This window comes from Fusarium subglutinans (genome assembly GCF_013396075.1).
Source record: "Fusarium subglutinans strain NRRL 66333 chromosome Unknown NRRL66333_c0000039, whole genome shotgun sequence".
NCBI lineage: Eukaryota > Fungi > Ascomycota > Sordariomycetes > Hypocreales > Nectriaceae > Fusarium > Fusarium subglutinans.
Genome location: NW_023502102.1, coordinates 144381 through 167997, shown reverse-complemented (window position 1 = coordinate 167997; position 23617 = coordinate 144381). Strand labels below are relative to the sequence as shown.

The 23617-nt window shown below is 49.8% G+C and overlaps 5 protein-coding genes across 5 annotated transcripts; 1 reads left to right on the top strand and 4 right to left on the bottom strand.

Annotated features, from left to right (window-relative positions):
* Positions 1 to 300: 300 nt before the first annotated feature.
* On the bottom strand, positions 301 to 1671 carry FSUBG_4329 (uncharacterized protein; the record flags this gene model as incomplete). The annotated part of the gene is made up of 1 exon (XM_036682306.1): positions 301 to 1671. The coding sequence occupies one exon, from the start codon at positions 1669 to 1671 to the stop codon at positions 301 to 303; it is 1371 nt and encodes a 456-aa protein (XP_036540149.1).
* A 587-nt stretch (positions 1672 to 2258) lies between these two features.
* On the bottom strand, positions 2259 to 5362 carry FSUBG_4328 (hsp70; the record flags this gene model as incomplete). Its single annotated transcript, XM_036682305.1, has 6 exons — positions 2259 to 2721; positions 3297 to 3598; positions 3649 to 4177; positions 4223 to 4474; positions 4520 to 5119; positions 5166 to 5362. The coding sequence occupies 6 exons, from the start codon at positions 5360 to 5362 to the stop codon at positions 2259 to 2261; spliced, it is 2343 nt and encodes a 780-aa protein (XP_036540148.1).
* Positions 5363 to 7226: 1864 nt separating this feature from the next.
* FSUBG_4327 (CMGC RCK MAK kinase) lies at positions 7227 to 9635 on the bottom strand (the record flags this gene model as incomplete). The annotated part of the gene is made up of 2 exons (XM_036682304.1): positions 7227 to 9413; positions 9471 to 9635. The coding sequence occupies 2 exons, from the start codon at positions 9633 to 9635 to the stop codon at positions 7227 to 7229; spliced, it is 2352 nt and encodes a 783-aa protein (XP_036540147.1).
* Positions 9636 to 18803: 9168 nt separating this feature from the next.
* On the top strand, positions 18804 to 20393 carry FSUBG_4326 (uncharacterized protein; the record flags this gene model as incomplete). The annotated part of the gene is made up of 6 exons (XM_036682303.1): positions 18804 to 18835; positions 18974 to 19205; positions 19256 to 19420; positions 19470 to 20099; positions 20152 to 20232; positions 20283 to 20393. The coding sequence occupies 6 exons, from the start codon at positions 18804 to 18806 to the stop codon at positions 20391 to 20393; spliced, it is 1251 nt and encodes a 416-aa protein (XP_036540146.1).
* Positions 20394 to 21071: 678 nt separating this feature from the next.
* On the bottom strand, positions 21072 to 23161 carry FSUBG_4325 (pyruvate dehydrogenase kinase; the record flags this gene model as incomplete). The annotated part of the gene is made up of 5 exons (XM_036682302.1): positions 21072 to 21276; positions 21547 to 21612; positions 21801 to 22783; positions 22838 to 22956; positions 23047 to 23161. 5 exons carry the CDS (start codon positions 23159 to 23161, stop codon positions 21072 to 21074), a joined length of 1488 nt encoding a protein of 495 aa, XP_036540145.1.
* Between the last annotated feature and the right edge of the window lie 456 nt (positions 23162 to 23617).

The window sequence follows — 23617 nt, the reverse complement described above, 5'->3', positions numbered from 1 at the left end:
ATTGATCTTGATGTCGCAGAGGCTACAACGAGATCGAGATAAAGAGCTGATGAGAGTGGAGATGCATCTGATTCTGACTGGACAAGTTGGCCAATGTTAATGGAGAGTTTGTCACAATCTACCACGAGACAAATCTTCAAACGAGAAATCTCAGCAAACGAAAATCCTTTTAATTCGCCCAATCCTTTTCATGACCACGGATCTATCCTGATCTATATCTTGAAGTCTCTATCAAGTTAACGTCCGTCATAGCTTCAGCTCTGTAGTAGAGCAGTCCATCAACCATCCACCTCTAGGCATCTATTCCTCCCCTTCGTCATCCTTCCCAAACAACTCCTCCATATCCATAGCCTCAAGTGTATTCTCAAGCACTCTTCTACACCTCGCTCTATAATCCAACGCCAAATGCTGATTCCTCGTCAGGTCACCTCCGCCCACAACCTCCACGTCCGTCTCAAGCAACCTCTCGAGCTCCTGCATGACCTTGTGCTGGATAATGGCCGCAGTTTGCTGAAGGAACATTCGCCCGTCTTCACTGACTTGACCGCTGAAGAAATTCTCTCGCTGCTCCTGCTCCGAGCCTTCACTGATAAGTGTCGAGCGTTGTTCGGGTGGCGCGAGCGTGCAGAATATGTCCCAGACCATGTCGTGCTGAACATGTTGAAAAGCTCCGAGTATAGGGGCTGAATCGCTGAGCTGGACGGTTTGTTTTGAGCGTGCAAGGAGGGAGCTGGGGTCTCGGATGGGTCGTAGAGAGATATAATACTCCTCTGTAGCCTCACCCATTGCAGGCTGACGTTTCCGTACATGAACATAGTCATTGTGTAACTCCTCCGTCTCAGGAAGCATAAATGCATACCCTAGCAGTAGCTCAGCATTTGTCTTCATGCTGTAGTTGTTGAAGACCTGTTCCCCAGCCTGATACGCCTTTTCAACCTTGAGACTGCAGCCATTGACCCTCTCATTGCGTACCCATTCCACTTTGGTAGTCATATCATGGTTTCCCACATCAAACAGCGGCATGAGAACAGAAAAGTCGTCTAGCTTGACACCTTCGGGAAGACGTTGCTGATCCTCAGGCCCAAGAACAAGGCTTGGACGGAAACTTCTGCTTGAGAAGATACTGTAAGCCCATTGGTACAATGGCAAGGTGAATTGTTTGAGAAGCTCAGGCTCCCACGACTCAGCGGTCAAAAGATCATGCGCCGTCGTGAATTCTCTCTTCACATTGGCTCTGATGTTTGTAACGCCAACCTCAATGTTGGTCCCCTCAAACAACTCGGCATCCTCATCTGGCCAAAATGGCGGCAGAGACCAAGAATCGTGGTCCTCAGGCTGTGGTAAAGCCTGTATATATGGCGCCCAGAAAGATCCCCCCTTCAATAGAAAATGTTTGATGAGGACAAAGCGACCAATTACATGAGGCAGTGTTTGCGCCAAGAACCCCGCGGTAAAAGGGTTTGGGTCATCACGGCCAGGAAGAGTGTTGAGATATGAGAGCGTGAGAGACGAGGGGATGCTGACGATTGTGTCAGAGGGCGCTGTAGGGGCTTTTGCGCGGAACGAGAGGCCGGTCTCGGGCAAATGAGTGACTTCAACTGAAGGGTTGATGGTTGCACCTTGAGAAAGTGCCCATTTCAAGAGGGCAGACGCATGCTCTGAAGAGGCCATCGTGTGAAAGATTGATGTTGATGTTTGTGCCCCACCTTGAAAAGTGGAAGGACAAGCCATCTATCTTCAAGTGACGTATTGGAGATCATCAGTACATTATAAATACATTATTTAAACGAGTGACACTATGGCACATGCAAGTTACAGTGGATTAAACCGCCTATCAATTAGTTAGTTACTTCTCAAAGTTCTCAAGATTGAACAAACTAAAGGACGTTGTAAACTCTATTCGAGGTGACAAAAAGCTTTAGATAAGCTCAGGTAAACTTGGCACAATTTATATAGATTTAGAGGATTTTAGACCAAGTATTTTTTTAGCACCCCAATTTAATATTAGAAGTCTTGCACCTCTGGGCGTCTACCACCCTCGATGAAGATGAGTTCTCATGTTCTTTTTGGCATGACTATATCATGATGGACCGCAAGTGTTGATGAAATAATTATGTATTATAAGCCACGGCGGAATCAGTCATCTTAAGATCCTCGCAATAAAAAGTCTCGTATGAAGTGGGCATTATTAATGTATTGATTGAAACGGCTGTGCTCTGAATGTCCTCACCACCAAAACTATAATTATACTTACCCTCTTAGACAAGATCTGTGTTTCTCGTTCTAACCCTCCTGAAAACAGGAACAGCATCTTTCCCATTCCCAATCCACTTAATAACCTCCCTCCCAAGATCCAACCCCTTGACCTCTTTCATCTTGGCAATCTCATCAGCGGCAAATCCATAGAACAACTTCAAATGATCATCTCCATCCCCCAAATCATCAATAGTAAGTCTAAGTTGTTCATTCATAAGAACAATGCTACTAATCCTCATATGCTTATGATATGTCTCACTCGAGAGCTTGTCGAGTAAAGTCTTCTTCCAGAGTCTCACAGCTGCGAGAGATTTATCGCGGATTACCCACCAGGGCGAATGGACATCCTCTAGCGGGTCGTTGGGCCATTGGAGCCAGGGGACTTTGATGGCGATGATGGAGTGGTCGTTGGGGTTGTCGAAGGAGCGGTAGCAGCAGACGCCTTGGGGATTGGGCCATTGGAAGCTTAGATAGGAGGTCATCTGGAGTTTTTACTTACCTTTTGCGTATTAAAATATTAGATGTTGTCTTGGAACGTACTTGGAACTGTATTGTTTAATGTTTGATTGCATGGTAAGGTGATGATGGGTACTGGTTTTATATGTGTGGCATGAGATGTCGTATTGCACAGTTGTTACTAGGTTGTCAAACCATGGTATCTGTTCTGAGGATTGGAAGTGCGAAAGCAATGGTTGAGCATGTGTTCGTTCCTGTTCGAGGCCGTCTGTTGCAAGCTCAGCTTCAGGCAAGTCGAGTCTCGAGGCGAACAAAGGAGCAGGCTAATTTCTTAAAGAATGCTAAACTCCAGAACAAGCCCGAGGTAGAGTCATTCTACTTAGTTTCAGTGACTTGAGCTAACAAAGGGTGAGCGAGAAACTAAGAAGCCAGTCACCAATTGTCACTTCATCAAGTAGAAAACCAGATGAGAACCAAGATCAACTCAGTCAATAGATATATATGCACATTTTTCTAACCCATATCTCACGTATAACTCCGTTAAATCAAAGCCCTAGTGAAACTCAGCCTCAACCCTTCCATACCTCACCCCATCAACCTTCAGCTCAAATCCCAAGCCCGCACTCTCAACCCTCATCTCCAGTGTGAAATCTAAATTATCAAACTCGACGCCTCTCGTCGTCGTTAATCTCGTAAACAAACTCCTTGGAACGGCGTTGAGATCTGTTGTGAGGGTACACACGTGGATCAGGTCGCGAGTGTATGCTGCGGGTGGTTCGTCCGCGTCGCACGCTATGAGATCGTCGGTGACGATGAGGGATTGACCGGGGCGGAAGTTGCGTGTGTAGTGGAATGCGATGGGTGCGAGCGGTGAGAGAGCCTCGCCCTATGATGGGTTAGGAGTTGGGAACGAGTTCATGAAAGGAAGAGACGTACCTTTGCAATATGCCATTGCATCCGGTCAGAGACCATCCAGCGCTCCCATAAGGGGGACCAGTATCGCTCACTGACCGAATGCTTATCCTCATCATACACGGTAGCATACGATGTACCATAATGCATTCTCGACTTACGAGATATGACCATGTTGCCCTCCAGCCCCCTCAGAACAGCACCTCGCACAACCGCCGTCCAAGCATACACTGGCTGCATCACTTCAATGGAGCCCGCCTCCTGTGTGGAATTGGCATTGGCATGTGTAGGCCTTTCGCTGTACGGCGGCGGAGCAGCGCTTGTAAAGTGGTTCTTGAGCCGGCGATATAGATAATCGCTCTGACCAAAACCTCCCACTAGCACGATGCCGGAGACAATGCCTCCCTTGGAGCGAAGGCCTGTGACTTGACCCTGGACAAGGTCGCAGACCTCTTTAACTACAGGCTCGAAGATTTCCTTGACTTGTTCTGCTGTCATGACGAGGAAGCCTGAGTCCAGCCCAGCCTCTTCGTCGTCAGGAAGACCAGGGAAGCTAGAAAGGTCAGTGAGATCCAAGAAGGGATATGAGTATACATACGGAACGTTGACTTCCTGATGCTCATCCTCATTGAAGTTCCGTTTCACGAACTCTTCAAAGTATCGAAGACCCATTTGCCACGTCTTGCCTTTCTTAGCCTTCATCTCATCAAAGCGAGTCTGGCCAAGACGGCCTCTGACATGCTCTTCAAATCGATAATTCAAGAAAGCACTTCCACACAACCCTCCTGTTCCAACCGCAGACTCCTCTACACGGAGCGGCTTCAGGGAGATGATCTTATATGCGATCAGACTGTACATTGTCAGCCATGCTAGGTGAAGGGGTTGCTAAACCTACTCAACAGTACCACCTCCAGCATCACAAACAATGAAATTATCGCCCACGTTCAGATGATTCGGCTGGATCGCCTTGAGCGTATACACAGCCGCAGCCTCAGGCTCGCTGATCATTTGAATCTCAGACCTCAAACCCATACCCGCTCTCTCAGCAGCCTGTAGCGTGGTGTTCTTTGCAGCATCACTCCAAACAGCCGGACAAGTGAGTACAAACTCAACTTTTGTGGACGCCATGAACGACTCGCCGTACCTACGGGTGAGCGTATCCATGGTATGTTTGTAGATCTGAGTTAAGTAGTCACTCACGGCGTCGACAACATTCTTGTTGAAACGTTTGAGCTGTGCGGCTGTGTCGAGCGGGCTGACGTAGAAGGGGAGTTTTTGAGATCGGTCCAGAAAGAGCTTGATACAGCGTAGACGTGACTCCTCTGGCTTGAACTGGAACCCCCATTTTACTGTTGGTTCAGTGCCTTGAGGTGCATTGGGAGGAAAGTCGTAGGCAATCTCAGTTGGGACTTTGTCCGATGTGATACCATTGCCGCCAGGCCAAGTCTTGATGATTTCTATGTCATCAGGGGTAGAAGTGTATACGGCAGCAACACTACGAATATTAGCTTCATGCTTTTTCTAAACGTCGAGGTACTCACCCTGAAAAGGTAGTTCCAAAATCAACACCCACAATCAAGCGATCATTCAGAGGCGTCTGCTCCCTCACCAATTCTCTAACAGGCCCATTGATAGCCTCCGTGGAGCTTGGGGGGGTATAGCTGTTGAAGTAATTATTACGACTGTCCCGGTTCCGCTGGCTGCTTGTGCTAGGTCGTATTGGCAGATTGAGACTCATGATGGGCTGATTGATAGCGATAGTGATAGTGATAGAGGTCCGAGTTTCTCAGTTAAATGCTCGTCCATTAGTCCATGAATCCTTCAGCCAACACCGAATTTACCCCTCCCCCGCGTAAGATGAGCCAGTCCAGCCTCTTCTTTGGTTGAAATGATGGCGAGTGATCAAAAAGAAACGATATTTCGAGAAAATGAGATGATCCAAGTTCGTGAGATGTTTAGATTGTCCACGGGTAAGATCGTCGCAAAGTTCTCGGCTTTCTCAAAGTCCGTCCAAGATGAATCAGTTGATTCGATGGTCGCTCCGTGTGAAACGTCTATCGTTACGTACGGCTCAGGAACAAACACTTGATAAAAGTCGCCAACGACCCCCGAGGATAAATAGAGCGTTTGGCACGTTTTAAAGAGATACAGAGATCGTCTCCGTTTCGTAATGGTCACCGCTCGTCGTCAGTTCTTGGCTTGGCTTACCAGGCAGGACAGGTGAAGTGCTGCCTAAGGTAAGCGTCGTGATATTCGTCTAGCCGGGCACGTGACCATGATCACTTCATCCATAGGTAACCTCTCACCACTTCAATTCGATTCAACTCTCTCGAATTACATTGTTCGATAGTTTGACAAAGAAAGACCTCTTCAGATCCATCTCACCAAACTCAATGCCATTGACCACATTGTGGCTCGTAACAATGACACCCCAACGGTCACTTGTGTGAACTATAGTAATATTACAGAATCTAAGAGATTTGCTTATTCCCATCCCAGCTTAATATTGTGCAATTAATACCGTGCATGTCACTCCTCAAGCCACCTCATCTCCAGTCTGCCTCCCCGCTTTCTACGTATGTTGCCTCATTATTCTGACTTGATCCCCCACTACTAAAGGGAGGCAGAAACCTTGTTGTCGATTTAATGAGACCGCCAACATTCTCAATGAAGCCCATCATGTTTAGTTCACATAGGTCATTGGGCAGTCCAAGCTGAAATAGCACAGAGCTCATGAAACAGTAATTGCTTTGATATTTTGTTGATTAACCCCATGGTTCCCCCCTCATACCAAGGCATCCCTTCTCCTGTTGCCGGGGCGTGTAAAATTATATACTTTAATCATAAAATTGCAAACTGCGTTGTCTGGCATCCTGGCCGGCGAAAAACTCCATCTATTGATTGATTCGACAGTCTCCCAATGCATTGACTGAAAAGGTGGGGGGGATAACGAAATGCTCGCTGACTTTTTTGTACATGCTTCAATAAGCAAACGATGGCTAGGTATGGCCGTCACTCTGTCCATCTCCTGGGGAGGCGTCCTGTTTGACCCTTTTTTATCCATCCAAGCTTGCAAAGATAACCCAAGAATATGACAAAGTAAATGGCCGGTCATATTTAGCCCAAGCACCTCAGACTCCTTTCCACCTTTCTTATATAGTAGTGAGACAAAGGAAAGAAATTGATTGAGTGGTATGTGTGGTATTGCTTCAAGCAGATTGCTGCGGCTGCGCTCGCCTGTGGTCTATAGGGGGTATTTGATACTCGAGGTATAAAAACGAAGAAGAGCAAACGGTTCAAAAAGTGAGAGATGGCGAAGAGGTAATAGTAATAATAATGTGCAGAAGGCGGCATAAAACTGCGGCCGGGTATTTGGTGAAAGTTTTGAGTGCTGAATCGAAGGGAGGAATAAAGTATGTATAGTCAAGCCAGTATGCCCAAATATCAAACGGACCGCCCACGTTATAACAATGATAAAAGAGATCAGAAAAGGGTCGCATATCTCAACCCAAACACCCAAACACCATGACCATGCGAGTCGATATCAATAACTTTTTCGGCGCCACTGGACGTAATCGTAACAGTATGTCAAGACGAAACACTTAGAAGCGACTGCCAGCAGCCCAGATGCTAGCGGCTGCTGATGCTGCCCACTCGCTTTCCTCATATGGTGGCGTAGGCCACTTGTACTGGTTATCAGTCTTCTTGTTAAGATCCAGTGGCTTGGGGGTAACAGCCTCGTGGCCATCGGCAAACAGGACCTGATTACCGTTGGCTGATGGTGATGGCGTAGGGTATGGGTTCATCAACCCAATGTTGCTAGCCGACTGTCGAAGAGGCTTATTTTGGTTCTGCTCCATGCGCTTGACCGCCCGTTGGGTAGAAGTCAAAGCCTCGTCTAAAAGCTCTTCTTCCTCATCAGGAGCCTCGTATTGATGCACGCCATGTGTCGCTTGGGCCCTCCTTGTTCGGCTAGAGATGGGTCCACCTCGAGCAGCACCGATCAGATTGTCTACTGACCGGGCTTGGTGTTGAGGAAGCGAGTGATGTCGCTTGAGGGTGCTGGTAGGCGAGACCTGGTGACTGGGCGGAACGGGAGGTCGCGAATCGAGGTTGTTCTGAACATCTCGGAGGGCCTTGTCCAGGGATTCGTAGACCTCGGATTTAGGAATGGGAGCCTGTTGTTGCGATTGGTCAATAACCATGGACGACCGGTTGCTAGCCCAAGGGCCACATCCAACCTGGGCCTCCAGGTCGTCGTCATAGGCGGGTGAGACGGGGGTCTGATGTCGTCCCGAGAACCGCCGCGCACGCTTTCTGAGATGTGAAAAGAAGCTCTCCTTCTGTCCACTCGGAGGGGAGGCGAGGCCAGAATTCCCATTGAGTGCCCTTTCGGCCTGTTGCCGATGCATTTCTGTGTAGTTGTTTGTGCTTGAAGCGACAGAGAGCTGTCGGCCAAGTTTCTTGGTCTTCCCCTGGCCATGTCCATTAGCGTAAGAGTCGTCGTATGTGTTGTTGGCGCGGGCATTTACAGCATCAGGGATCGGCGAGATCGGTCGCGCAGTAGGAAGAATAGGCATGGGCGCTACGTTCGATGGGCCATTTGTCCAAGTGGTCCTCTTTCCGGCAGCAGGGCGAACCTTGGCAGTAGATGCCTCAACAGCCGATGAAGCATGTACAGGTGCGGGCCTGGGGGCAGTGGAATCCTTTGTCTGGGCCTGCATGGTAGCCAGGTCGGTGCTCTCAGAACGTCCGATGAGAGACTTGCGGAACCAAGATTGCTTCACAGAGGTAGGTGTAGTAGTGGTAGCCTCCTTGCTGCTTCGGCTGAGGTCGGACTGCTTGCGTCCAAGGATTCGCGAAGCAGAAGACTTGGGTCGCATAGGATCAACGGCATCGGCAAAGTACTCGTGAGCAAGAGCCTGTGATGATGTTGGGCGGTTCTTGGGGTCCCACATTAAGCACCAAGTGACGAATTGGCTCAGAGAGGTCGGCCATTGGGGTGTTTGCAGAATGGTGTCCATAGCATGGGGAGCCATCTTGGGGAATGAGAAACCAAGCTTGCCAGCGAGTCTGGTTCCCTCACGCCAATCTCCTCCACCAACGCGGTTACCGGACTTGCTGTACCAGTTGCCAGGGCTGCCCATAATCTCACAAACTCGCCAAACTTGATCCACCTCATTTCCACCGGGAAACAAGGGTTTCAATGTTGCAATCTCAACAGCCATAGCACCAACAGCCCAGATGTCAACGGGAGCAGAGTATTCTCCAGCTCGTAGAAGAACCTCGGGAGCACGGTACCATCTTGTTGATACGTAAGTAGTGTAGGGAAGCTTTGAATGTGTCTCTCGGGCGAGGCCGAAATCTGCAATCTTGACGGTGTATGTGGGTGGTGTTGAAGGGGGAGTAACAAGAGCTGAGTATCGGCGGAAGGTGTTGCCAGATTCATTGTGACCAGAGGTAGTGACTAGAATGTTTTCGGGCTTGATGTCGCGGTGGAAAAAGTGGTGAGAGTGTATGTGTTCGAGGCCTTGCATAATCTGGAAAAGAATGCTCTTGACACTGGCGTTGTCGAGACACTTGTGGTCACGAGCCTTCATCAGTTGGTAAAGATTGCCCTCCATGTACTCCATGGCGATATGGAGCTTCTTGGTGTAGGGGTCCAAGAAGATGTCGAGAGCGGGAACAAGGTGAGGATGTTGAGGGAGGGTGCGAAGGAAGACGACCTCACGCAGTTCCAAACATGGTGCTAGCGACTCGAAGCTCTTCTTCATTGTCTTGATAGCGACCTGCAGAAATGGTTACGGGAGCTGTCACACAAGAGGCTGCACATCGTATTGACTTACCACTGTACCTCGGCGAGCAACGTTGGCACCAGCCGTTCGAACTCTACCCAGAACAACACTGCCAAAGCTTCCATCGCCAATCTCCTTCAATACTTCAAATCGATCCTCGAGGGCAAGCTGTTGACCAGAAACACCCCGATGGGTCAAATCGTTTTGAACAGTCATCATGTCGGTTGTGATCGAGGGACTCTATTTCGGATGCAGTGTGACACGCGAATGAGTTGGGGTCCTGGGGTACGAATGTTATTCGGAGGGTCCCCGAATCGGACGGCAGCCAAGTGAATATACCTAATCGGATCCAAAAACAAGAAGCTCTCTCGAAGAGCTAGCAATCGTTTTACCGGAGCATTCAGATCGGACAAGTTGATTTTGGAAAACGGCGGCGAACGAGCGTGGGACCTGGCGGTTGATGGCTGGGTGGGTGTGGCAGCGAGCGTGTACAATTAATTGTATATAGCAATGTTGGTCCCTGAAGCAATTACTCGCGGCAGTAGTAGCAGTAGTACTGTTAATCGGATTGAGGGGAGGTGGCGGCGGTAAAGGTAACCAAGTTGATTGATGGTAGATGGATGAGTGAATGGAACTGAACAACGGGAGGTCGAGAAAGAGGGGACGGGATGTAAGTGTTGAGAATTAATCGAGACGACGATGGACGAGAATAAACGTCAATCAAAAGAGATGAGATCTCGCCAGAGGGTCCAGGTTCCAGAAGAGCAAAAGGAGTGACTTGAAGTGAGGGTGATTGCAGAAGTGGATAGGGTCGATATTAACGAAAAGGAGAGCAAAAGAAAGCTCTTGACAAGGGCCAAGGGCCAACGAGCCAGGGGGGAGTGGCTTGAATTGGAGTGAACTGAACTGAACTGGACTGAACTGAACCTGCCGATCGGGGTAGGATCCTCAGGCCACTAGCGAACACGTTAAGGTAAGGTAACCCAGTTGCTCAGTTCTGTTCTGCTCCCCAAAAGAGAGGCCCCAGCGAAGAGTTTCTCGCTCGACCTCTAGTGTGATTAATGCGAAGGATCCTTGAATAATGACCGGGGATGGTTATTGATGCAGCGATTGTTGGGCGATGTCAATATTAGATGTTGCTTATTGTCATTGTCATTATTGAATATCTCAGAAGAGGGGAAGAAGAAGAAGAAAAGAGACAGAGGGAAAATGCAGGTGAGCTGAACATGGGGTGAGCCTTGACGTGGTTCAAATCCAGGGAGACATGATAGAGCGAACCTATACTGAAGCAAGCAAGTTCCCCCCCAGAAAAGCCCGAAGGGACCAAAGCCAGAGTCAGCACAGCACCAGAGGCGTCTACAGGTGAGACGAGAAGGGGGCGTGAGAAGAGACAGACAGACAGAGGCCAAAAGATGGATGTGGGCGTGTCGTAGTATCCGTCAACAGCCAAAGTGAGTGGAGTGCAGCGAAGCCGTGGAAAAAGAAGCAATGGAGACTTTGCTCTGTCCAGGGTTCTCTAAGGTAGGTACCTAACGGGAAAGGAGGTCAAGTCCAAGTACTTACGAGCTGCAGGCGGGACCTTGCAGGAACCTTGGTCGCTGTAGAAAGATGGCTGGGGAAAAGGTATCCATGTCACCAGTCAGCTGTAGATTTTGAGTCAAATCATGTCACTGTACGCCATCGCAACTCTGTGGTCTCCACTCTAAATGCGCCCCTGTCGAAGAAATGGAAACCCAGCTCAACAGCGACACTTTCAGTTCAGGCTGTATTCGCCAAGATCCGGGTACGTACCCGTGCTCCGGTCAGGGCACTTAGGCACCCCAGGCAGCCCTGACAGAGACCTGACGGCGAGCACTGTGAGAGTCACCTCTGAGAGGAGAAAAAGGCCCATGGCTGCGGAAGCAGGCTGCGCTGCCGGGGAGCACACGGGAGTCCTTCTGAAGCTCTAGAGAGTGACCTGCTAACGAAGCCTTATGAACTTAGTTCGAGTCACGGCGCCCTGGTCGTACCGGTACCTCATTTCGTGCTGATCTCAAGCTGCAAGTCAGAGTACTAATTCACAGCCATCCCACGCAGAAATAAGCATAAGCATGCTGCTTTTGCAAAACGATGGGCAAAGGGAGGAAGAAACCCATCCCAAGAGATTATCAGATCGGAGACAGCGACACGCGAAATTCCCAATCTCAGGATAACATGTCAAACTGTCGTAGACAAGCGAAGAATGAAACGAGGATCCAAGAGCAACCGCACAAGATCCAATGGGTGTGCAAGGTTCTGAGAAATGGATCATTTGAAGACTTCCTAGGGAGGGTCAGAAGAGTCAGAAGAGCACACCAAACGAATCTTAGGGTGTCTTTTTCATGGTGTCGTGTGGCCCTCTCAACTCTGGCTGCCCACTGGTATGGGCTAGAATGCCCGACGTGAAAAGTGGCAGAGGGCGAATGATATGACACTATAGAGATCACGGGCGGCTTAGCTCTTTCATCTTGAAGCCCAGTCAGTCCCAGTCCAGTCGGCTCTTGTTCTTGGTCCTTGGTCTTGGAAATAACTGTAAGGGTCAGTCAGTCTACCGCGGTCCCAGATAAATGGAAACGACACTCGTAACCTCGCTAGCACTGAAGAAAATGGATGACAGAACAATTGGGGACGAACGAAACCACAAGAAACGACCTAGGGCCACCAGGGGAAGCTCCCCTGGCCCCCCTAGAAAGCTTTCTAGGATTGGATTTTGCACCGGTGATGACGGCGTCGCAGACATCGACCATTTACTTGCCGACCCTGAGTCCTTGACTGGGAACTTTTCGTGCCTGAGGTGCTATCATAATCATAGTCAGTTCAGTCACATCACGGGGATCAAAGCGATGGGCATCCTAGTGTCCAAGCCCAGTTTCAATCTCGTGGCGCGGCGGGACCGTTCAATGTTTTCCCGTGTTTTATTTCTTTTTTGGGGCATGGCTCTCCGAGCTGCAAATTGTCGCAATTTGTGACAGTAACCCAAAGGGCCCCAAAGACGTTACCAACCGCGGCACCAGATCACGATTGATAGGCCCTGGGAGATGAGCAATCCAGCCTGTCTTCCATGTCACCCAGGACCACCGCTCTCAGGCCTCGAGCTCGAACAAAGATTAACGGCGTGCGTGGTTGGGTGAACAATTTATTATTGGTGTCACAATGCTGTGTTTCCCCACAGGCAGGCTGTAATTTTGGCTTTCAATGAGCCAAGCAAAATGGTGAAATTGGCACACCCGACGGTTACAACACCAGACGCGTGCGCTTTGCAGCAGACGCGTTTTCTTACTCGCTACACGCGCTCGCTCTGCCGCCTCAGCTCAGCCTCGGTTGATTCTCGTGGCCTCGCGCCACAGTATCCTGGATTGCATATTGAAGATTAGCTGTTGCACAACCGCAACTTATCTATCAATAGTTCAGATGAATGGCGCAGTCAAGCACGTCTTTCCTGAAGGATCCTTCAACTCGTATCGAGCTTCCAGGTTCATACCTAATCTCTGACTACTCAAGTGGCGCTCTTGTCAAATTCCATCCGCAAGAGCCTGCAGAAGGCCCTCTCACGTCCTGACACTGTCTCGGGGCCGTATGAAATGGCCACTGGGCTTTGCCCCTCGTTCGTCCCCAAACCTTAGTCCTACCTACCCTACCTCAAGACCCTCACGGACTAATTGGTACGTGTGGGAGGCCGTCGTCCAACAGCCGGGGGCATTAATCAAACAGCCAGCCTGCTAGCCTTGGGTGCTTTTCCTTCCGCTAGGACGTGCCCTGGGATTAATGCTCACAGGGGCCTGAAGGGCAAAAAGAAAAGGGGGGGCGGATAGGAGAGGGGAATATCGACGAGGGGCATTGTGACCGTTGAAGTGACGAAACACGCTGGGGAATCACTTCAACACGCTTATAAGATGATAAAGGGCTTTTACTGAAGCTGTGACAAGAGGGTAAGCAATGCAGCTCCAAAAGGTTGATGGGATGGAAACAAGGAACAGCTTTTTCCGAAACGTACAGACCCTTGTCACACACGTGTACAAGTCCGTTAGTAGTGCCAATTATGCAGCGCCATTCAGGGCATAACTGGGCATAAGACGCCACCCGGGTTTTTAGCCGTTAGAGCTGAGGGTTCTGTTCTGTCCCATCTCTCAGCCTTTCACCGTCAATCATCTCAACTTGTGAGCCCTAAAGAGGTTCCTGGAAACCACTCCAACCGTCCCTGTTTGTGCATGATGATCGATACACATGGTGTCATCGTGCCTGATCAAGGTGTAAGCAAGTTTGTTCAGTGGTCGTAACGTCATCCAAGATACACATATCACATATCAGAGGATGTCACTAACATCAGGGTAGCCCCGATCTATTGTCTGGCTGGCATAAGATCAGAGAGCGTTCAGTATGCCGAGAACTGTTCGATCAAGGGTCCAAAAAGACTCGAGAATTACATACATTATCCATGCGAGATTGATCCTTTCGCGAGCAAGATTGGGTGCTTCTTTGCTCAGTATCGTGCTGATCCATCCCATCCCACTGGTCCTCGAGCCAACGTCCGGGGTGTGGGGCCGTCTGCCAGGGACCAGCCGCCGGATCGTAACTCGACAGGGCCCGGCCAATTTCACACTGGCCGTTAATTACCAAACAATCCGCCTGCCAGGTACAGTGTAGTCCGTACGGGTTCTTTTTCATGCCTAATTGTGGATGAGTGGCCCTCCCATTCGGTACTTTCCAGAAAGCTGCTGCAGGTACCAAACGCCCAGGTACCGTACCATTTCACTCCATTCATCCCCATTGTTTGAAGCCCCTGGGCTACACCAAGACTCGCACTCGTGAAGCCAATCTTCTTCTGTGTCCATATCCACGATTGCACCGTGCATTGCTAATTCCTACTCGGGGCACGTTCCGATCCTGGACTCGTCTGTCTGTTACGATGCTGCAGGATCGACCCAATGCAAAGGACACACGCCCGGGGAACGGAGATTGCCTGCAACAAATTTATAGGCGAGCTTGTCACGATGGTACCGTACGGTAGCATTTCCGGGTTCACCGGTGTTGTGGAATAGTCTAGCAGACCTTCTCGAAGGAAAGGTTATCCTGGCCCAACAGACTGGACGACCTAGGCGTCGATCCATCTCGCAACGCAGTGCAGCGGTCGTGAATGATTGTCGTCCCCATTGATGTTCCCCCTCCATTTCCCCTCTCGTTGCTTTTTAATTATCTCACGCAGTCAACGGTAGATTAGATGCCTCCCTCGGTGTTGGTCTCGTTATCAATGCCGCGGCTTGAAACGCGGCAAGTCTTTAGAGCCGTTGACAGACGATTGCACAGTGCACACCAGCCTCGAATCATGCAGCCGGTCATCATGGCCGTGTACATAGATAACGGTTGTTATCAATATTAGGCCTTAATTGTCACAACGAGAGCAGGCGGGGTGAACTCTGATGCGATTGTCCCTGCATTCTCAACCCAGTCGATCATTCAGTCAATCAAAGTTCTAGCTGGCGCGTCGCTTCGTAACCGGCTATGCGCTGTCACGACCCAAGGCTATGTATGCCCAGGAGTTCCCTGCGCGACACGTTTGTCACTTGAGCGACCGAATGCACAGATGGTAGATGATGCGAGTAAGCCAGTGCCTAAGATCTCTGACGGGTCCGTTCCCTCAGTTCCCAGCCCGACCCTTTGAAGGGACCTCCCTCCGATGGTGGCTGAGGTTGAAGGGACCATGATTGCTATTTCAGAGAAGACCCTGCGAACGACCTAAGCTGCGGGATATGGCCTCCATGATGGTCCTTAACGCCCAAGCGCGGCACGCACGGATGGAGGCTGGTGAGCAATGCATTTTTCTGAAACGAAGACTTGCTTTTGGGTCTGGTTCTTGACCAGTACTAAGCTTTCAACTTGCTGCGAGGAGGTTGAACTGAGCCTGAACGTGACGCGCCGTGCCGTGTCTTGAAAGTGTGCCGCGATCCCATCGATTTAGCTCCAGCGTTGTCGTCATTACACCGTTTCTTTTCCAACAACCTACCATTGAGTTAGAAGAGTGTGCCTGTACCTGTTTGAGTAGCCCGGCTCACATCATCACCGTCATCAGCCATGAAACCTTTGCTACCATTTCTTCTCTGCAGTGCTGACTCTCTGCCCTGTCTGTTGATCTAATCAATTGGCTGAAGATCGCGATCAAGCCTGCGCCACAAGAGCAAGCCTGCACCATTATTCGTATTCCCAGCCCTCGTCTATTCTGGTCTCAATGCCTCACTTTCGCTTTACCTGCCACCTCTTTCGCTTCTCAGGACCTAGCCAGCCTTGAGACCAACTGACCTAACGTTTTTCATCAATTGACATTTGTGGAGTGCAGGCGCCAAAGGGTTCTTCCCGATGGGACGCCCCGTGCTGCTCCACCGGAGCCTCGAGCCCGTTGGCCTTCTCTAGCGTGTGCACTATCAACAGTAAAGTGAATTCAGAAGGTCTGAGACTCCAGGAACAGTGCATGAGTAATTGGCTTTTGGTGATCGGCATCGTCTGAGAAAACTCGTCAGTTATCAAAAAGCAAATTCTCAACAGCGGTTCCAGCATTGGAAAGGGGCCTGTGATCCTGAGGTTGAGACTCAAAGCTCGGCTGTAGAGCAGTCATGGACCCATGCTCCGTCACCGCATTGTCGGTTTCACTTTTGGCGTGTTCCGCTTGTCCTGAGCGACCATGACCGACTGAGCCTTGCGTTTTTCTTGATGATCGGCCAACCGGGACCTGAGCTGTCAGTTCCGTATTGGCCGGGTTTAATGCAAGCTTTTCCTTTGCGTGGAATTGGACGAATGTGGCGATGTCTGTCCATCCCGAGAGCTACGGTAGTCGATCTTAGCCCGCTTGGGTCGACTGTCACAGCGGCATCGCTCATGGTGAAGTCATTGATCAGTGCTGTTACTTGACACGACCGTGGGCCACGAAGCGCGTTGTCTTGTCGATCTATTTTGTTTTCTTGTGTATCCAGAACCCAGTGATGCTCATCGCAACCGATGCTCGCTCGGTGGATCGACAACAGCTTATCGTGGAGCACGGATTCAGGAACCAGCTGTTTCCAACGGGCGGGCTATCTCCAGAGCACCGGTCTCTCTCGGAGGTCTTGCTAACAGTCTTGTTTCAATAAAGAGCGCCAGCATCTTGTTTTCTCATGGCTGGGAGCTTGTCACGCCGTTTTGGACGTCTAACTTCGCCCAGTGCTGAGGCTTGCACAAGCGCGAGTCAAAAGGTAGCCTACCCCAGATCCTTTGGCCAAGATGAGTATCGTCCATATGGGATCGGCCTGATCTGGAAGACCTCCAACCTGTATCGGTAAGGGTGTCTTTTTGTGGTCTAGACTTGACCTTGTCTTCTCTCTAGAGCGAGTCTATCGACGGTGGATTTGAGAAGATGGATGAAGCCTGTTACTGTAGGTGGGTTGTTCGCCAAGCTTAACCTGACGATGGATACCAGTTTCTACCGGAGACACGCCGTTAGCAACGAATAGTCAATGGATATCTCAGTAGCTTGACACGTCTGTTGAGATCACTGCAGCAACATGGCATGACCCTAGCATGTTGAAAAAACTGATGCCTGCTTGTCGGTTGGCGCGGTCACTTGCATACTCCCGTCCAGCCACGCAATGGAGGCCAATAGCTTCTCGCAGGTTGCAGGGTAGATGCAGAATTATCTTTCCATAAAGACAGATACTGCAGTCCTTCTGCAGTTTTGCAAATGCCTGCAGTGAGTCCGATTACGCTCGGATGCCGAGGTGGTTATGCCAATCATACAGCGCGGTACACTCGTTGACCAGAGCACTTCTGGCCATCGAATATGCACACAGTCCGCAGACAACGCACAGCCTTATGGTGATCGGGGTAACTGTAAGTCGACAAGCTTGTGGACATGCCAGCTGATCGTCTGGGGTTTGGGCAGCGAGCTAATTCAACGCCATGGACGGTTCCGCTTGAGCGGTGAAGGCTTCATTCGATTTTCTGTAGGGTAGATGGCGGTGAAAATGTCGGAAGCGACTGGGCATCGTGTTAGCCCTGTCTTTGTCGCTGAAAGAGGAAGCTTGGATAGGGAACTTGCCATGCATGGTGACTAATTTCTGGGGACAATTTGATCGATGTCGATGAGATGAGAGATTGTGTAGGGTGTAATTAGCATCATGATTTCCATGTGGCAGATGAACATTGCATGTGGGCCAGTGTTGAGCCTCATCCACCTTAGACTTACCTAACTGTCAACAACTTAGATGCATATAAGTGCATCTAGTAGTTTTCGTGAATATAACATGTGAAACTTGTACCAAAATTGCCTTTGACGTGACTGTCACTGCAATACAGATATGTGTGCTCTGAATATTGATATGTCAGTGCATGAACCGTCAAAGGGGTTGATGGCTACGGGATGCTGCGTATCAACACCAACAAAGAAATTGCAAAACTTTGCCTTAGTGGCACGCCTATGAAGCTACCATATAATCCGACTTGTGACCAGTAGTTATTTTCAACAGCTTGTTCTATGTGATTTGGGCTTCATTATCTTCACAAACTTGTTTGATATGATGTTGCTGAACCAGTTGCAGCAACTCGGTTACTCAAATACACAGCACAATATTCAAAAGGATGATTTTCTTTCTCTTGCTTCCTCTATCCCCTCCTCACTTGCTTCCAACCACACAGAAGGTTATCTTGGTACATGTTCAACTTTAAATAACAGTAGTTTCAACACTTAGAACCCTATAATACGCCAACACAACAGTGTTTAGAAACGAAAAAGAGTTCTTCTCCAAGTGAGACGGTGTAAGGTTAACCTGAAAAGGGTTACCCAGTCAAAATGTAAACTTGTGAGACTTGAAAGTGCGTGCCTCAAGTTGTAGTTATCAACCTGAGGCAGGAAGAGCAAACAGGCACTCCCCAAACACTGCCACTACCCGCCTGCAAGCCACGGGCATTGTTCATTAAGGTATTGATAACTGAGGATAATCTAGTGATTCACTGCCACTGAAGCCGCTGCAAGAACCTCCACTGCAAATAATTATCCCCAAACGCACGAGCCTTGCATCTTCCTCCCTCCCTTCCTTCCTTCTTCCTCCTCAACACTCAACCCTCAACACCATCGGATCTCTTCCTTTGATCCAACATCTGCATCACAAAAAGATCCTTTGTTCTATCATCCTATTTGTTTTTAACATAAGCAACCGAGGCTGCTGAAATCGCCGAGTGTCAGTCTATTATTTGCTGACCTGAAGCGGTCAACAGGAGCGCATACAACCCAAACATTCTTCTATCATTCTTCTCTCATTTGCCCACTCGCAGCTGAGATCATCGGCAAACACAAAAGACATCTCAAGTTGACTCTTCATCTATTACCTCCTTCCACGAATCGGCATGTCCAACAACAACCAAGGAGGCTACAAGCCGTGAGTTTGTCCATCAATATCAGAATTGAACAAAGCTAAAATAAAGCGATATATAGTAAAGCCTACGCGACTCCTCCAACTCAGTAAAATTGACCCTTGTCTTGTGTATCTTCGCGCTCAAGTTGCTAATCTTGCCAGGTTTCGTTGCGCTTCAGGTAACGAGTGGAAGCCCTGGGACATGTTCTCCAAGGCCCAACAGAGAAACACCCGTTTCTTGATAGACAATGGTCGAAAGGTTGATCCTGAAAACACCGGAATGATCTGCAAGGAACATAGTCCAACTCCCGTTTTGGAGCATCAGTGCGCCGCCTGCCACCAAACACTCCCATACGCTTTCTTCTCCAGGGCTCAGCGTGGAGGTGAGGACTGGGTAAGAACTTTCCCGAGCTGTGGTGTCAAATTCTAGCTAATATGAAATAGCGATGCAAACAATGTGTCGCATGGGATGTAGTCGCGGAGCCCTCGGTGACTCCAATGCCCAAAGCAACAGGTCATATCTCCGTAGAGGAAGAAGAGATGATGAGCCAAGGTTACCTTGCCCCTGTTGAGGTTGCCCAATTCTTCGATGAAGATGATCTCCCTGGAGTAAGCAACAGACACGAGGGGATGGAACGGAATCGCTAACATCAGACAGGCACCAATCACTTCCCCCGAGTCCCTTGGCTTAGACCCAAACAATGAAGATGACAACAAAGCCTTCAACGAAGTCGTGCGAGGCTCTTCCCAGGCGTTTCACTCCTCTAACACACGAACTTATGCGTCCACAACATCCAGTGTGGTTGGCGACAACATGTCAACAACTTCTAGCCGTGCTACAATCCCCCCTCATCTCCACGGGTTGCTGCCAGAGCGTCTCGCAAGCATGTCTATTGACGGAGGCTCTGTATCCTCGAACCAAAAGGTTGTTCTTCCGCAAGCAACTCAGAAGGAAAGCGATTTCCCTCCTCACCTCCGCGGCCTGAAAATAGCCCAGCGAATTGCCACCTCAAGCACCACCACTGGTAGTGTTTCGACTGCAACAACTCTCCGCAAGGACAAGGAGGAGGAGGCTGCCGCCCGCAAGATCACCTTCAACGCTTGGGATCCTATGGGCCAGAGACATACTGCGTCCAAGAACCCCACCGTCATGTCTAGCTCAGCGTCCGAAGTATCAACTACCGAAGAAAGCAACCAGGGTGCTAAGCTCGCAGATGGCTGGGACGACATCCCTCCCATGAAAGAGGTCTCAACCCGACGTGAGGACAGGTGGGCGAATGGAAAGGAAGTAAGTATCTCAGATCAATGGGGCTTTGATCTCAGGCTAAGTCTTGAAACAGACTCGTATCTCACAGGCCGACCTCAGAAGACATCAGCAGGCCAACTTCCACGCCAGCAACAAGTGGCAGAAGGAAAACGAGGTAGGCACGCTTATGATAAGAAAGAACTTATTATCTAACTCTTTCTTCAGCGCTACTTCACTCAGCCTAACACCATGGATCAAGCTGAGGGTTCATCCGGGCGCCAGCGATCGAGCCACTCCACACAGAGTCGCAACAAGTTTGACGCCCTGAGCAACTAGAAGAAGGCCGTCATGCAGCACAACCCAGATTTGTTTCTTTGACCAAGACTTCGGATTAGTCTCTCGAGTCTCTTTTTTGGTCTTGTTTTTGCGATCGTCATGGGGTAGGAGAAAATGGTTGCTTTATTCGCCCTCACAACAGCTCAGGCTTGAGCGATGCCCTTGAGTGAGAGGCATGATTGAAATGGAAGCGGAAGGGGAAGGGGAAGCCGATGAGAATGATTGAGGCTAGCAGCCCCCGCCCAGGAACAGGTAGAAAAGCCTAGTGAATTGACTTGCGTTGCTTTACTTTACTCCTCTTGATTCTCACATGCTGTCACATCAGAAAGTTGAGGAATTCTTAGCAACGTGGAATCAGGGGATATTCATCCCGACCACAGTTACAGAAGTTGAAGCGAAATCAAGTAATGAGAAAACAAAGTGCAAATAATATTTCCTACCCATGACCAAGACTCCCGTAGAAGTATTTTTGTTCCATATACATGCTTGCATGCTCTGTCAGCAAGACAGCCTCCCATAATATCGATCGTCACCATCCTCTTCTTCCCCTTCATAACCAATGCATCATACAATGTGCCCTCACCGTTGCATAAAGCGATGTTCCTCTGCCTCCCATCTCAAGCGGGAGGGATGTTTACCTGAAATATAATAGTAACCAAATCGTAGCTCGAATGGCGTTTATTGTCCAAACATGCGTGCAACAGCACGCTTTGTGAGACTGTAGAGATTCCCAACGTTGGTTTTTAGACTGGCCTCCATGGAGAGCGGTCCCTCGGGTTGTGTAAACCACATGGTGCGGTGTTCTGGTGTAGTGGGATCTTCGTCCCTCGAATCAAGTAATCTCTTTCCTCCTCTTTCGAATATCCAAGTGAGCTGTGCGTTCCTATTGGCGTGGTACAGCTGCGGGCATATCGTGGGCGGCCTTGTGATCGTCATCGTCTGATTCTTGTTGCTCTTCCTCTTATTGTTTCTTGTAGTAGTTGCTGATATAGTAGTATCACGATATATTTTCGTCTGTGTTTTGCTCCGGCGCACGGTTCTCCCGCGGGCGACGATAATTCCCTTTTTGTAAGAAAAAAACCCATTAGACTTCCTGTGGACTGGTATAGTTGCTTCGTGGTGGCGCGTTGACCACCGCCTCGGCATCGCCCACCTGTTTCCGTTCCGATATCTCGCGGCTTCGGCCTTGTAGTCGTTTGCGAAGAACCCAAGGGGGAACCTGTAGGTTCTGTGCGCCGGCGCTATGTAATTGCTATTGCAGAGGTTCGGAGGATGATGAAAGACGGTTCAGGTGGAGATAGACATCGGTGCCGTATCTGTGAAAGAAATGTTAGTGACGGATTTGTTCATAATCAGAATAGGCGTATTTGTTTAGGCGGATTGGAAGTACGCTTGTTTAACACTTACCCTTCCATACTGATGAGTTTCAAGTCACCGCCGAAGTAGCGCGCGTATAAACGTGAGATGGGTAAACCATATCCAAAACCAGCCATCGGGGCCTTGAAGTCGCTCTTGTCGAAATCGGGATCTAAGCTTGGCGTACGATCGACAGTGGTGTACATGTAAGTCCAGACGAGAGGGATAGCGCTTCGAGGGATACCACCGCCTTCGTCAGAGATCTTGATGGTGATATCTTCCTTGCCTTCGGCAACGATAACCTTTGTAACGGGGAAAGCTTGCTTCTCCATACCATGGGTTTCGACAACGGCGCGCAGAGAGTTCTTAAGGGTCTCGAAAAGCATGTGCGACAGATGACCGGGAACGTACATAAAGTTCAGGTTGGGGTTGCAGACGAGTTGGACCTTGGGAGCTTCGAAAAGACCATAGTGATCCTCACAGACGAACCGGGCGTTCTCAATGGCTTCCTGAGCGAGATCTTGGACATTGGTCTTGGTACAAATAATACCGACATAGGTGGGGTCGCGATGATGGCTTTGGTCTGTCAGTGCGATGTGCTGGCCGATAAGCATGCGGATACCGATACGGGACATGTAGAAGCGGTCGAGGAAGGACTGGATGGTGCTGTCGATCTGCATGCGCTGGCGGCGGCGCTTGTATTCGAGGATGCCTTGAGCCATTGTGGTAACGACACCATCGTGACGGCGCTTGATGTGGTGCAAAGTCTGAGCGAAACGTTGATTGTACAGGTGAAGATCGGCGGGCCAGTCGCTCGAGTCGTCAACAATAGCAAAGTACCGGCGCGCAGCGGCCTTGGCTTTGCCATTGTCGTTCTGAAGACCGCCCCAACCGTCGGCTTCGCCCTCGTCGATAGAGGGATTGGGGGTTGCGGCAGGAAGGCGAAAAGCATTGCGACCGATAGCTTTGCTGGGTTTCATGAGGCGGCTTCGGATATCCGAGGGTAACTGTGGCCGAGGTAGTTGTGTGATTTCCTACCGGTCGAGTTAATACTCCGGATTTTGGCAATTGACTTCAAAGACGCATACCTCGAACGATTGAGCGTACCAATCTTTGACTTTAATGACAGAGGGCATCTCATTAAGACCATCTGGGAGCTCGTCGAGCTCTTGCACGCGATGAGCTAGACGGATTGGAAGCTCCTCGGCTAAGAACTGAGAAGCTCGGAACAGGGTTCCTTTCGCAGCCCAAAGTCAATAACTGTGCTCAATGGATACGGGAACGAGCAAAAACATACCGACTGAGGGTTTCTCGCCGAACTGGACCATCTGGCGCAAGCTGACACCAGTGGCGGGAAACCGAGCATAGTGACGGATAGTATCCATCAGACGCTCTGAAGCTTTCCACGACATGATGGGCAACCGTGGGTCGAATCAGAGAGCAAAACAAGGTGGGAGAATAGAGGGTGACGATGTCGCAGAAAGAGAAATCGGACTCGAAGGCAGGCTCGGACGGGCGGAGGGAGAGACCGGGTTCCCGCTGCGGAAGAGCGTCCGAGGAAGTTGAAAGGTCGGAGGATAAGCTCACGGCGTCGTCATTGAAGAGTCAAGACGAGAGAAGTCGAGCGACTATATCGTCCGAGAGAATTGGCGAGTGGGGAAGAGAAAGAAAGGACGATGTGAGGCGATGATAAGATATGGAGAGTGGAAGAGCAGTGCAGAAGGGTAGAATAGAGTACGAGTATCAATGATGGATGGCGGCCCCGCGAATGGAAAGAGAGGCGTGCAAATAGCGGGAGAAGCCGAGGCAGTGGCCGGAGAGTGGAGGTACGTGAGGTACCTTGGATGCTATTCTTCGGTTGGTCTCTC